General features: G+C 50.6%; 1 protein-coding gene across 1 annotated transcript; it reads left to right on the top strand.

Annotated features, from left to right (window-relative positions):
- The first annotated feature begins 304 nt into the window (after positions 1-304).
- On the top strand, positions 305-12,694 carry LOC118795659 (lamin-B2-like). Its single transcript, XM_036554300.1, has 12 exons — positions 305-692; positions 3,394-3,530; positions 4,032-4,188; positions 5,669-5,794; positions 6,042-6,212; positions 7,343-7,468; positions 8,721-8,941; positions 10,063-10,309; positions 10,649-10,756; positions 10,908-11,027; positions 11,373-11,477; positions 11,848-12,694. Exons 1-12 carry the CDS (start codon positions 477-479, stop codon positions 11,887-11,889), a joined length of 1,776 nt encoding a protein of 591 aa, XP_036410193.1. The 5' UTR covers positions 305-476; the 3' UTR covers positions 11,890-12,694.
- Positions 12,695-14,795: the final 2,101 nt, after the last annotated feature.

Genomic DNA, 14,795 nt, shown 5'->3' with positions numbered 1-14,795 from the left:
ATTTCCGCATAGATTTATTTTTGGTCGTTTGCTAGTACATATACCAATTTATTGAGGGGCCTCGGTTTAGATCTGTAAATACAGCCTTGTCGCGACTTGAACAATGTTTAGAAAACAAAAATCGATTTTAAAAAGCTTGCAGTACACTGACTTGTATGGACACGCGGCCAGTCTCTTTTCGCGATTACAGTCAATGCCACAAGGACTACAGCCACCAAGCAAGGACTACAATTACCAGGGACCCGCGACCCACGCATTCTCGGCGCGGCCTTTGTGCGTTTCGCCATCTTGCCTTGGCGGGGCAGCGTGATGCAAATGAATTAAGGGACTTTTCACAAGTCAGGATAATTTATGCTTTGAAGAAATTTTGGACGATAGAACAAATCGCTTTTGCTGAGTAGCACAATTGGTCATCCAGTACAAGCCACAAGTGTACTGCCAGTTAGCTCGCCGTGTAGTGGGAGAAATATTTATTTATGATGGCGACCGCAACACGCTCCGCTACCGAGAGCCCCGGCGCTGCCGCGACCCCGCTGTCACCGACCCGCATCTCCCGGCTGCAGGAGAAGGAGGAGCTGCGGCGCCTGAATGATCGGCTCGCCGTGTACATCGACCGCGTCCGGTCGCTGGAGCTGGAGAATGACAGGCTTCTGGTTAAAGTCTCCGAGAAGGAGGAGGTCACAACTCGAGAGGTAAAAACTCGCTAGCTAGCTAACTAATAAGCAAGCTGTCGTAGTTTGCCGTGTTTGCTTCTTGCTAATTAGATAACTGTACAGCTGATGGCTTAGACGTGACTTATGGCTCCTGCAAATCTAGCCAGCTGTAGTTCGTTCTGCGTTTTTTCTAGTTGACCTTAGTTGAGTAGGCAGCTAACGTTAGATAATTAGTAATAGTTAGCGATCCTAGCATGTAAATGTGTTTTACCTGTCTTTATAATGACAGTGACATGCTGTGTGTAGGTGTAGTGCAGCCGACCGGCCAACTGTCAAGCTACTCAAAGCATACAGCACGATGCAGCCGAAGCACGATACAGCGCTGAAAGCCGAAAGCTACGGCAGCTACGGTAGCTGTCACCGGGCTCGGACCCATGCGGGCGCTTTCACAGCTCCCGACTGCTCGCCAGCTAACTTTGAGAGTTAACTACAGCAGCCTGTTATAGTTTGTATGTGGGCTCGTCAGCTCATCGTAGCTAGCTAATTAGACTACGTTAGCTAGGTCGCTGGCCATATAAGGAAACTAAAGTTACTTATTAAAAGTAAATGAATGATTTATAAAAAGTGCATTCGCATAATTCTGCAGACTGAGAGTGGGCATTGACAGCCGGTCGTGTTGTCTCTTACTGGAGACTCCACGCGGTCGGTGGGGTCTCTGCGCAATTAGCGGAAACCCGCAGCGGGGCTTTTGCACATAGTTTGTGAATGTCATACTCTTAAACGTGGGTTTCTCGGAGGGAAAGAGAAATAAGATGGTAGAATTGTGAAGAATGTCATGTCGTTTTAGCTGTGCATTTATGAGTGGTGCTGTGTACTGTTGAGGGTAGCTAGATGTATCTTGAGATCACACCACCTTGAACGTATTATGAAAATAAGGATTCCCCTTTGTATCACTCTTCTGGGCAGGTGCTACTTTGCAGGGCTGTGGAATTCACTGAATCAGATATTCAAATATTCTGTGGCCCTCAAGGCCCTCATATTGGAGTTATGGGTGAAACTCATGCCACTCTACAAAATAAGGCTCTTTGATTCTCTGAAAGCAGTCATTAAACAGGGAGCTGCTGTGTGGTCAGTATGGGCTCATGTTTAAGGGCTGGGTCCCATATACTCAGAGGTGGCACCCAGGAGTGATTCGATGTAGTGCCCAAAACAGTCTCTTGTACACTTAATTTATGTGTTTCTGAGGTGTGAAACTCTTCGAAGCACCATGGGAACCTAAACAGAAAGCCGATTGGCCATTTCCTGACCATTATTTATCATTTTATAAATTCAGGTAATGCATCATGCAATGAAACATGACAGATAACAGGATAAAACTGATCATTCTGACATTTTACTGCACTTTGCTGTGGAGAGAAATAGAGTGAAAGGAGCAGCTCCAACAGAGCTCACATTCTCTCTAGGTTTATCACATGAGGGGTGTCAGTCCTCAGACCTGGTGGGGGGGCGGTGGTGAGACAGCTTTCTTTGAATTGATTCATGGTGGTTGTTCATATATGCCACAGAGTTCACTGTAAAATGAGATAATTAGTTCATTTAAAGTGCTCAATTGTTTTGTGACTAACCCTGTGGCAATCAAAGTGGCTCAAACCCCAGACTGCATTTTGGAACAGAGAGAAGTGTATCAAACCCCAGACTGCATTTTGGAACAGAGAGAAATGGCTCAAACCCCAGACTGCATTTTGGAACAGAGGGAAGTGGCTCAAACCCCAGACTGCATTTTGGAACAGAGAGAAGTGGCTCAAACTGCTTCTCTCTGCCAGCCTGTGACCTTTGACAGAGAGTAGCAGTGATGAAGGAATTACTGTCCTTTGCACTGAAATTTTCCAAAATACCCTTTCCCCCCTCACAGAAAATGTAAATGGATTAATCAGTCCAGCTTGTGTTGGTATTTAAGGCCTGGTTCCAAGGTGGTTGTGATCGGCTGGAGAGTCTCTATGTGCTGGCCATGTTGGGCTCGCCTGTCCTCTTGCTTCCATAGTAATTAGCAGTGGAACAGCTCGGCCTGTAAACAAACCGCGCTTTTTGGACGTGAGGTGCGTTAAATACCTCTGTCCTCCAGAGGAGGGGTGGAGGACATCAAATGAAAGAGTCAAGCGTGTATTACAGCATTGCAAGTCTCTGTCACTCCCTCTTTACTGAGTAAAATCTTGGTTAAAATTTCTAAGCATTTCTCTTCCCGAGGCAAAGGAAGATGAATGTTTCAGATCCTGTGGTTTTTGTTTAGAGCATAAACTGGAGGGGAACCCCATGGCAGTACACTGGTGTAAATGTGGGGTTTTTTTTTGTTTAGTTCTAAATTCTGCTGCAGAGCGGTGTGTTTTTTCACAATAGTAACAGAAGCATATGGGTGTGTGGGGGGCAGTGGATCTGCGCGGTGGGGGGGGGCATTGAGCAGGAGCTAAGCTCACTTTACTGGGGCATGTCGTTAGAGTGTGGGGCTTTTATACGCTGTGCCCTGGGGTAACGGGTAGAGTTAGAGACAGGAGGGTGAGGCTCTTCATGGGCTTCTATCGACCAATCAAAAAACATCTTGCTTTCCCTAACAGAACTTTGATTGTTTCAAGCCTATCAGCCGTTGGTAACAGTCATTTAGGGGTTCATCAGTCCTGCTGCTTCCTGCTGCTGAGGAGGGCGGGGAAAGTGAATGATTGACAGCTTGTCTGTCCCTCCCTCCCAGGTCGCCGGGATTAAAGCTCTGTACGAGGCGGAGTTGGCGGACGCGCGGCGGGTTCTGGATGAGACGGCGCGGGAGAGGGCCCGGCTGCAGATCGACCTGGGCAAGGCCAGCGCCGAGTTGGAGGAGGTCAGCAGGAGGTCAGTGCCCGAGGAGGTTCCGACGGGGAGTTATGCCTCCCTGTTTGGAGACAGACAGTCAGTGACTGAGCTGTGATATACAGCATCCTCAGGGCTCTGCGCAAACTGTGCTGCCGTAGAGACAGGTTTCCCGCCAGAGGGCTCGCTGTTTGCGGGTATTTATTCTGTTGCTAATGAACTGACACAGACAGAAAGTGCATTTCTGGGATAGAATCCACATGTGCGACTTCAGAAAGGAGTACAGGATGTGGTCAGTACGCTCCAGCATGCCAGAGTGTTGAGTCATATCTTTACTGTCGGAGCTACACAGGGATTCTCCCTCCCTGTATCACTGCCTCCTTTCATTGTTAAATCACGGGGGATTTTTATGAAGTCATCTGTTGAATTGCGCTAAATGAGAACTGCTTTTTATTGTAATGTGCAAATAAAACGATTCAGCTGTGTGTGTCAGTGATGCCTTAAAGGAGCCCAAGCAGGATAACGGTCTCTTCTCTCCTTCAGCTTAAAGAAGAAAGATGGCGACCTGAACGCAGCCCTGGCGCGTGTTAAGGAGCTGGAGTCTCTGTACAACAGGAGCGAAGCAGCACTCAACACCGCGCTCAGTGAGAACGGAGCTCTGAGGGACGAGGTGGCCGGCCTGAGAGCCCAGCTGGGCAAGGTCAGTCTCCACTGCAGACCTCACTGCGGAGTGTGGATCGGGAGCCTGTGTGCGAGCGTGCGTGTGTGTGCACGTCTCCATGCATGTGCGCATGTGTGGGGCGTGTGTGTGTGCGCGCGCGTGTGTGGGGCGTGTGTGTGTATGTATGTGTGCACGTCTCCATGCATGTGCGCATGTGTGGGGCGTGTGTGTGTGTGTGTGTGTGTGTGTGTGTGTGTGCGTGTGTGTGTGTGTGTGTGTGTGGGGCGTTTGTGTGTGTGTGTGTGTGCGCGCGTGTGTGTGGGGCGTGTGTGTGTGTGTATGTGTGTGTGTCTGCATGCATGTGTGTGTGTTTGGGGGCGTGCATGTGTGTGCTGGCTTTTGAGTGAAAGGAAAGATTTTGTTTGTAAGAGTTGTGTGTAGACTGGCTTCCAGCCTGCTTTGGGGATGGGTGTTCTGTGAGATTGGGGTCAGACCTGCTTTGGGGATGGGTGTTCTGTGAGATTGGGGTCAGGCCTGCTTTGGGGATGGGTGTTCTGTGAGATTGGGGTCAGGCCTGCTTTGGGGATGGGTGTTCTGTGAGATTGGGGTCAGACCTGCTTTGGGGATGGGTGTTCTGTGAGATTGGGATCAGGCCTGCTTTGGGGATGGGTGTTCTGTGAGATTGGGGTCAGACCTGCTTTGGGGATGGGTGTTCTGTGAGATTGGGGTCAGACCTGCTTTGGGGATGGGTGTTCTGTGAGATTGGGGTCAGACCTGCTTTGGGGATGGGTGTTCTGTGAGATTGGGGTCAGACCTGCTTTGGGGATGGGTGTTCTGTGAGATTGGGGTCAGACCTGCTTTGGGGATGGGTGTTCTGTGAGATTGGGGTCAGACCTGCTTTGGGGATGGGTGTTCTGTGAGAGTGGGGTCAGACCTGCTTTGGGGATGGGTGTTCTGTGAGATTGGGGTCAGACCTGCTTTGGGGATGGGTGTTCTGTGAGATTGGGGTCAGACCTGCTTTGGGGATGGGTGTTCTGTGAGATTGGGGTCAGACCTGCTTTGGGGATGGGTGTTCTGTGAGATTGGGGTCAGACCTGCTTTGGGGATGGGTGTTCTGTGAGAGTGGTTGCCAGCCTGCTTTGGGGATGGGTGTTCTGTGAGATTGGGGTCAGACCTGCTTTGGGGATGGGTGTTCTGTGAGATTGGGGTCAGACCTGCTTTGGGGATGGGTGTTCTGTGAGATTGGGGTCAGACCTGCTTTGGGGATGGGTGTTCTGTGAGAGTGGTTGCCAGCCTGCTTTGGGGATGGGTGTTCTGTGAGATTGGGGTCAGACCTGCTTTGGGGATGGGTGTTCTGTGAGATTGGGGTCAGACCTGCTTTGGGGATGGGTGTTCTGTGAGATTGGGGTCAGACCTGCTTTGGGGATGGGTGTTCTGTGAGAGTGGTTGCCAGCCTGCTTTGGGGACCACGTTGAGGCCTGTTTGGTGACGACCCTGTCCCCTATCACCCCTTTGCCAGGCAGGGGATGCCCACGCAGTGGCCAAGAAGCAGCTGGAGGCGGAGACGCTGATGAGGGTGGACCTGGAGAACCGCTGCCAGAGCCTGGCTGAGGAGCTGGAGTTCAGGAAGACCATGTTCGAGGAGGTGTGTGTCCGTGGAAAAGCTACATATGTGCAAATTTGGGTAGATTAAACAGCAGTTCAAAGTGCCTTTTGAGACCTATTGCTTTGCTGGCCTGTTAGGTATTGTGTAAAATGAGCTCATTGCTGGACCTAACGGTTGTGTGTGCATGCACGTGTGTGTGTGTGTGTGTGTGTGTGTGTGTGTGTGTGTGTGTGTGTGTGTGTGTGTGTGTGCGTGTGTGTGCGTGTGTGTGTGTGTGTCTCTGCAGGAGGTGCGTGAGACGCGCAGGTGTCATGAGAAGCGGCAGGTGGAGGTGGACACTGGGCGCGTTCAGGACTACGAGCTGAAGCTGGCGCAGGCGCTGCAGGACCTGCGCAGACAGCACGACGAGCAGGTGGCCGTCTACAAGGAGGAGCTGGAGAGCACCTTCCGAGCCAAGGTACCGAGCTACCGCACGCGCTCGCAGCGCACCGAGCTACCGCACGCGCTCACAGCGCACCGAGCTACTGCACGCGCTCACAACACACCATCCACACCACCCAACCGCACGCGCTCGCAGCGCACCGAGCTACCGCACACGCTCACAGCGCACCGAGCTACCGCACGCGCTCACAGCGCACCGAGCTACCGCACGCGCTCACAACACACCATCCACACCACCCTACTGCACGCACTCACAGCGCACCGAGCTACTGCACGCGCTCACAACGCACCATCCACACCACCCAACCGCACGCGCTCGCAGCGCACCGAGCTACCGCACGCGCTCGCAGCGCACCGAGCTACCGCACGCGCTCACAGCGCACCGAGCTACCGCACGCGCTCACAACACACCATCCACACCACCCTACTGCACGCACTCACAGCGCACCGAGCTACCGCACACGCTCACAACGCACCATCCGCACCACCCTACCGCACACGCTCAGAGCCACCTGCAGGCCACAGGGTGTGGAAGGAAATGTCTCCCCAGACCCTCCTGCAGCTGAAGGTCTTTAGTTTCAGACTCAGCAAAGCTTCCCACATGCCTGAATTCCCCTGTAGCTGGAGCTGCTGAATCCCCCTGCCACAGCCACCTGACTGTTGATTTCAATCCCAAATGAGGCATCACAGCCAAGTTACAGGGAAATTCTTTGTGTTTGCTGTGTCTACTAAGTAAAAGGTCCCGCTGTATACAGTGTTGATTTCCTCCTGTAGAGGAATAAGTGAGTAAAGTAAAATAAAAAGTAAAACTGATCATAACCCTAGTATGCCAAGTCACAGGCCTGTATTCAGTGAATAGTGTAGTTTATATATGGTATCCCACTATATATGGTATTTATATATATTTGTGTATACTGGGAAGCTTTGGTGTTTTATAGTGGGATGTGGGTGGCTAATGCTGGCTAGCTAGTTCACTGGAGATGCCTGATGTGCTGAACTGAATGGCCAGTTGCTACCAGAGGAAGTGATCCTGCAGTGAAGAGCACATCACTAGCATATTAAAATCTTTTTTTAAGCTTTGTGTGGTTATGATTTGCAGTTCAGGGCATTAAAAGAGTTCTGTTCCTCACCCTGTCTCTGCTGCAGCTGGAAAACGCCAAGGTGACCTCCAACCTGAACGACAAGGCGCTGAGCGCGGCCCGGGAGGAGCTCCGGGAGGCGCAGGTCCGGATGGAGAGCCTGGGCCTGCAGCTGTCCTCTCTGCAGAAACAGGTACGCCTGGGGGTCACCCGCGCGCCACGCCCCATTTTCAGCCAGGTACGCCTGCGGGTCACCCGCGCGCCACGCCCCATTTTCAGCCAGGTACGCCTGCGGGTCACCCGCGCGCCACGCCCCATTTTCAGCCAGGTACGTCTGCGGGTCACCCGCGCGCCACGCCCCATTTTCAGCCAGGTACACCTGCGGGTCACCCGCGCGCCATGCCCCATTTTCAGCCAGGTACGCCTGCGGGTCACCCGCGCGCCACGCCCCATTTTCAGCCAGGTACGCCTGCGGGTCACCCGCGCGCCACGCCCCATTTTCAGCCAGGTACGTCTGCGGGTCACCCGCGCGCCACGCCCCATTTTCAGCCAGGTACACCTGCGGGTCACCCGCGCGCCATGCCCCATTTTCAGCCAGGTACGCCTGCGGGTCACCCGCGCGCCACGCCCCATTTTCAGCCAGGTACGTCTGCGGGTCACCCGCGCGCCACGCCCCATTTTCAGCCAGGTACACCTGCGGGTCACCCGCGCGCCACGCCCCATTTTCAGCCAGGTACGCCTGCGGGTCACCCGCGCGCCACGCCCCATTTTCAGGGAGAACACAGCGTCCTTCACAGCGGGACTGCCACAGCGCTCTCTGAGTCAGAGAGATTAGGAGGGACAGACGGCACAGTGACAGGCCTCAGATCAGACGGCACAGTGACAGGCCTCAGATCAGACGGCACAGTGACAAGCCTCAGTTCAGACGGCGGATGTGATGAGAGAGGGAGGCACAACAGAGGACAGGATGATGGACTGAAAGAGAAATTAAATATTAAGAGAGATTCTGGAACATGATAAAAACCACAGAGTTACTGTACTGATAGAGGGAACTGAACAGGAGTGTATGCAACAGAATGTCAGCAGCAGTGCTGAGAGGGCAGCAGGGTGGGGTGCTTTTGTACAGGGAGATTACCATAAGCTCCAGACAGGCCTGGGTAACTCCCTGTAGCCGTCAGAGGCAGGCTTGTAGCCTCACTGTGGAGGAAAACTGACAAGATTGTTTTATCGGACAAATAAAGTCCGATGCACCAGCTAGTGTTTACTTAAAACCTGTTTCTTTCTGTTTGTCTGTCTGTGTGTGTGTGCGTGTGTGTGTGTGCGTGTGTGTGCGTGTGTGTGTATATGCTTATGTGTCTGTGTCTGTCTTCGTCTCACTGTGTGTCTGTGTGTGCATGCTGTATGTGTGTGCGCGTGCGCGTGTGTGCGTACATGTGCGTGTGCAGGCCAGCGCGTCGGAGCAGCGGGTGCGGGAGCTGGAGGCGGAGCTGGCGGGGGAGCGGGACAGGCACCGGAGGCAGCTGGAGGGGAAGGAGAGGGAGATGGCCGAGATGAGGGACCGTATGCAGCAGCAGCTCAATGAGTACCAGGAGCTGCTGGACGTCAAGCTGGCCCTCGACATGGAGATCCACGCGTACAGGAAACTGCTGGAGGGAGAGGAGGACCGGTGAGCGCACTCACTCACTCACTCTCTCACACACTCACTCACTCACTCACTCACTCTCTCTCTCACGCACTCACACACTCACTCACACACTCACACACTCACTCACTCTCTCACACACTCACTCACTCACACACTCACTCACTCACACACTCACTCACTCACTCACTCACTCACTCACTCACTCACTCACTCACTCACTCACTCACACACTCACTCACTCACACACTCACTCACACACTCACTCACACACTCACTCACACACTCACTCACTCACTCACTCACTCACTCACTCACACACACACACACACACACACACAGATATACACACATATACACAGACACATGCGCGCGCACACACACACACAGACATACACACACACACACACACACAGATATACACACACACACACACACACACACACACACACAGATATACACACATATGTACACGCACACACACACACACGCACAGATATACACAGACACACACACACACACACACACACACATACACACACACTCTTACACACTGGTAGTGTCCTCAGAAGAGGCTCTGATTTGGTGCAGTAATGAGTGATGTAGCAGGAGTCAGTGGGCTGCAGTGAAAGACGAGCTGCAGACACCATGACGGGCTGGAAGCAGACGCTGTTTGTCCCACGGTGCAAACTGAACGTCACCCTGCAGCCGCTGAAGGACGAGCGGTCTCAGCACCGAGCCTCTGGCAGGAGAGAGAGAGAGAGAGGAGGAGGGACAGAGAGACAGGGGGAGAGGAGTCAGAGCAGGGAGGAGGAGAGTGAGCGAAAGAGACAGAGGATGTCTACAGGAAGAATGGAGCCAGAGAGGAGGAGAAAGGGGGAGGTGGAGAGGAGGTGCAGGACTGACCTTGGCAGGCAGGAGTACAGAGACCATGAAGGTAGACTGTCTGTGTGGTAATATTATTCCCTCTTATACATTCCTGTGTGAAGTCACTGTAGTACTGAAGATCACACAGCCGTTTCATCTCTCAGTCAGAACTAAACCCCCCCTTTTTACGGGTTTTTATGAGGTCTTGTGAGAGATGCAGAGCAGCAGTCCACCCTTTGAGTGGTCTTAGAGCAGTACTCTCGCTCTGTCCACCTCAGCCTGAAGCTGTCGCCAACCCCGTCGTCACGGGTTACGGTTACCCGGGCAACCAGCAGCAGCCTGAGCAGCAGCGGGGTGAAGCGGTCCTCACGAGCGAAGCGGAAGCGTGTCGAGCTGGAGGAGTCTGGCGCCGCCCTGCTGCCCAAAGTGCACATCAGCCAGGAGGCGGAGGCCACAGGCAGCGTCACCATCGAGGAGATCGACCTGGACGGCAAGTCCGTCACCCTCAAGAACGTCTCCGAGAAGGTGCGGCCATGACCGCTGACACACACACACACGCGCACACATGCACTGTGGATTTCCACACGCTTAGAGTCCATCTGTACTGCTAGTCTGGACCATAGACAGCACTGAAGAGTAGTGTTATTTACTGCAGTAGTCTGGGTCATAGACACTGCTGAAGACGAGGGATATTTACTGCGGTGATGTGGGTCTCAGACAGTGCTGGAGGGTAGAGTAGCAGTCCTCCAGCCACAGTGCCGTGTGGCTCTGGCAGCAGTCTGACAGTGGCTGCTGTGAAGGCCGCTGCGCTGTCTGCATCTCCGTGTGATACATTTCTGAGTGGAGTTTGCTCTGTTGCTGCAGGATCAGTCTCTGGGCAGCTGGAGGCTGAGGAGGCAGATTGGAGATGGGGAAGAGATCACCTATAAATTCACCCCCAAGTACGTCCTGAAGGCGGGGCAGACGGTCACGGTAAGCTGGCTTTCTCTCCTGATGGTGCTGTGTGTTACAGCTTTGCTGACAGAGCTTCTTTCAGTAGAATGTTGATTGATGGCTTGAAGCCACGCCCTCTCTGTGCCTTGTTTAGCCTCGTTAACGCTCACCTGAGTCGTCTCCTCCTCAGGTGTGGAGCTCCAATGCAGGGGTGTCCCACAGCCCCCCCACGGACCTGCTGTGGAAGAGCCAGCCAACCTGGGGCACCGGGGACAACATCCTGACCTCCCTGCTCAACTCTGACGGGGAGGTGGGGCCCTGACCTTATAATATTTTCATGAAGGAGACTGAAGTTTAAGGCTTGAAGTTTATTTCAGGTCGTGTATCTATATGCAGCTTTGAACAGATTTGTATATATGTAGATGTTACTGAAGTTGTTTATATGATTAGCACCTTATCCTGGGTGACTAGCATGCAGCTGCTGCCTTTACACACGGCCGTCCGTTGTGTGGGATGCTCACCGGAGCGGCTGAGGGGAGGGCAGCTGCAGAGACTCGTGACGTGTGTGGTGATTGGGACAGATGGCGGTATCTCAGGGTTTAGTGAGGTTGGGTCAGCGTCCGCTCTCATAACCCCGCCCTCTCTGCTGCCCCAGGAGGTGGCCAAGAGGACGGTGACCAAAACCGTGCTGGAGGCAGAGAACGAGAACGAGGATGAGAAGGATGGAGAGTTTGAGGAAGAGGAGGTTTTACACCAGCAGGTAAGACACTGGAGTGGGAGGAGTTATCGTGGGAGGAGTACCAGAGACGATTAACCCGGGAGACTGAGCACACTGCGTGTTTTAGAGGTTTATGAAAGGGATGAATTCCCCATCAGTGGTATGGAGTGACTGAAGTTGGGGCTATAACTCCAATCAGACACTTCCTTTGGGAGTTAATAAACGAACCCCCTTTAGTCTTAAAAACTTAAAATCAGCTTCAGAGTCTAACTACATACACATGTTAAATATATAATAGACTGCTGATCTGAGGGTCCTGCGGTGCCCTTTGGGTCTCTCACACTTGTCGGACTCTGCAGCGCTGCTTCTGTGAGTGATCTTTCTGTGAAAGTCCGTTCTCTTCTCCTTCCAGGGCCATCCAAAAACCGGATCCAGAGAATGTTCTATCATGTGAACATGGAGTTCTTTTTTGGTATTTTCATCGACAATATATATTTTTATAGCTACATTTTTGTACATGCCATTTCGGTTGTGACAACTCTAAGCAAAATTAATCCCCAACCTATTTTTTATCATTACCTTTTCTTCAGACATCGAAGAACACTATGGCAATGTTTTTGAGTTTTGTTTTCAGGTTTTTCTTGTTAAAGATGAACTTTAACAGCATACAGCCTTTTCCCCATTGGAGGAACTTATAATAACTTGTAATTGGGACACTTCACTGGTCAGTTCTATCCAGCGCATGACAGCATTGCGTGCTGATTGGTCGGGGTTGTGACAGGAGCAGAGTGCTAGCCATGAGCACTTGGTTTTTAATTTGTTTTCTTATTGCCATGACTTCTGGCAAAAGTGAGATTCCCTACCTGTAAAAGTCAGAGTCACACATTTACCTCTCAGGCCATCAGGTATGGTTGTTCTGCGGTGGCCGGGAGAGACACGCACACATGCTGTCATGCACTGAGCCATTTCAGACTGCCAGTTACACAGAGGCTGCCTCTGAGAAGGCGTCAAACAGTGTGACCTTTGACCTCTTACTCTTAATTCAGTTTGTGTTACTGGTAGGTGTGTTGTGTGGGCTTATCAGACCAGCTTTACTGATCAGAGAAAGTGGGACTGACAGGATGTGACCCTAAAAATGTCATCCGTACGAGGGAGATCAGCAAGGCCAGGGTCATATTTAAGAAACAGCCCTGTGCTGTGTGCAGGGAGATTGTTGGCCTCGGATGGAGCTGACATTTGGACGTCCTGCGACGTCTTTTTCAGAGCTGTTACAATGATGTGAATTATACAGAAATTATGTCCATTATTAACACTTTGAAGTTGAAATTTGAAAAGTACCCCAGAGTATCCCGTTCCTGCTGTGGGTGTGTAGACTGTAGAGGAACAGAATTCACATGCAGTTGTCTGAACTCTGATGCATCGCTCATCTGAACTCTGATGCATCGCTCATCTGAACTCTGATGCATCACTCATCTGAACTGTGATGCATCACTCATCTGAACATCTGAACTAAAAAATGCAGAGTTTCTGCAGCGTATCTGAACGAATAAGCACAGTACAACATTTAAACCAAGTGTGAAGAACACAGTCCTTTAAAGTCCTAACACGTTACCTATGGAAGTGAAAATATGGGTATAATGCAATATTATTATTATAATTATAGATGATGTGTGATACTATTATTAATGCCGGGCTGCTTTTGTTGTGATTTACACATTAATGTAATTTCTGTTCCTTTGATAGTTGAGAATAGAGGGAGTCATCAGATCACTGAGATTTACACATTAATGTAATTTCTGTTCCTTTGATAGTTGAGAATAGAGGGAGTCATCAGATCACTGAGCTGCACTAAGTGTGTAGAGTTCCATTGTACTTGGTCTTCCTGAAACGGGCCCTCTCAGCCGTAACCACATTGTGAGGACGTACCCCGTTACATTTCTCCCCTGCACTGTGCTCCTTTTGCAATAAGACGAGGAGCTTGATTTTAGGGAGCAGGTCCCACTGAATTCATATTTCCTCCCTCTCTACACAGCAGTCACACCTTCAGTTATGATTAGTAATAAAACCAGCATGAAATGGCTGTATCAGATTGACATCTGAAATCTTGCGTTACTCTTCCATGTAGAACATGGTGATTTGTGCCTGCCTTCAGAAGAGGAATGCGAGTAATGTTTCAGAAATTAGGATTGTCAGAGAGTGACCTTTGGGTTTGAGAGCTCGTGTTTGCTGTTTTTATCTGGCCAGTCTCTCTCCGTTGCCTTTCGATGTGGCATTTTTAAACATGGTGCTCGGATCAGATGATTTATTTACTAGACACTGTTTTGTTACAGAGCCTGGGTTTATCAGGAATAAGAGCCTCATTCATGGAATCAGAACCTCCCTTTTACACCTGTATAGGTCTGGAATTCAGATTTCACATGCATTGTTTTTCATTATGAGCTACTGGAGTTTACTTTTGAAGGCATAATCATGGTATTTTTAATTTTCTGTTTATATGTGAAAATGAAATCCTATACATGTCACAGTATTACATAAATGTGAAAATGAAATCATGACGGAATCATGACATTTTTGATAACAGATCAACACCTAACTTCTGTAATGGGTTCAGGTAGTCAGTCTAACAGACGTGTGAGGCATGGATTACCTCTGTATACCGCGGCGTACACTGAATCAAACGGTTGATTAAATTAGAGTAATGAGTTAGATTTGGATTTTGAAAACAAGGAATACACTCAAAATGTGTGCTTGGATGAATCCCAAACTGTGACCACCGTGCTCCACACAGCAGCTAGCTGCTGACCTCCTCTGAACCCAGACAGGCTTTATACAGTTAACCCTTTGTGCACTGAGGACCTGTGATGTCTGAATGCTTTCGACAGGTGAGCCGCTGTCTGACGAGAATAGCATGCTCCGCTGCCGGGGATCTTTTTCAGGGTTTCCTCAATCTGAGTGAATTTTGCAACATGCCTTTTACCGGGGAATCGTACTGAAATTGGAACACTCCTTGCAGATTCAGTGTTTCTAAAGACTGCAGTGGAATCAATCCCTAAAGTGGCTTTGATTTTTTTTTCATTTTTGCCTTTGTCCGTCCTGTCTTATTTCTCATACATTTACAACTGGACAATATTTTGTACAAAATGTTACAGTAAATGTTTTGCATATTTAATCTGCCTGTGTTTTTATTCTGACAGCCACGAGCTCCCACACCGCACCTTACTATTTATCTTTACATGTTGTTACACCTCTTGTCCACCGGAGGCACCAGTTAGCTAAACACTCATTTCTCTGAACATGGTAACAAAGAAGTGAGGCACAGGTCCAACTGTATGTGTCCAGTTTTAACATGAAATATGCTTA

The sequence above is a fragment of the Megalops cyprinoides genome, chromosome 20 (assembly GCF_013368585.1).
Source record: "Megalops cyprinoides isolate fMegCyp1 chromosome 20, fMegCyp1.pri, whole genome shotgun sequence".
Lineage (NCBI taxonomy): Eukaryota > Metazoa > Chordata > Actinopteri > Elopiformes > Megalopidae > Megalops > Megalops cyprinoides.
The sequence above is the reverse complement of the archived record's forward strand: the minus strand, read 5'-3'. Positions and strand labels throughout refer to the sequence as shown.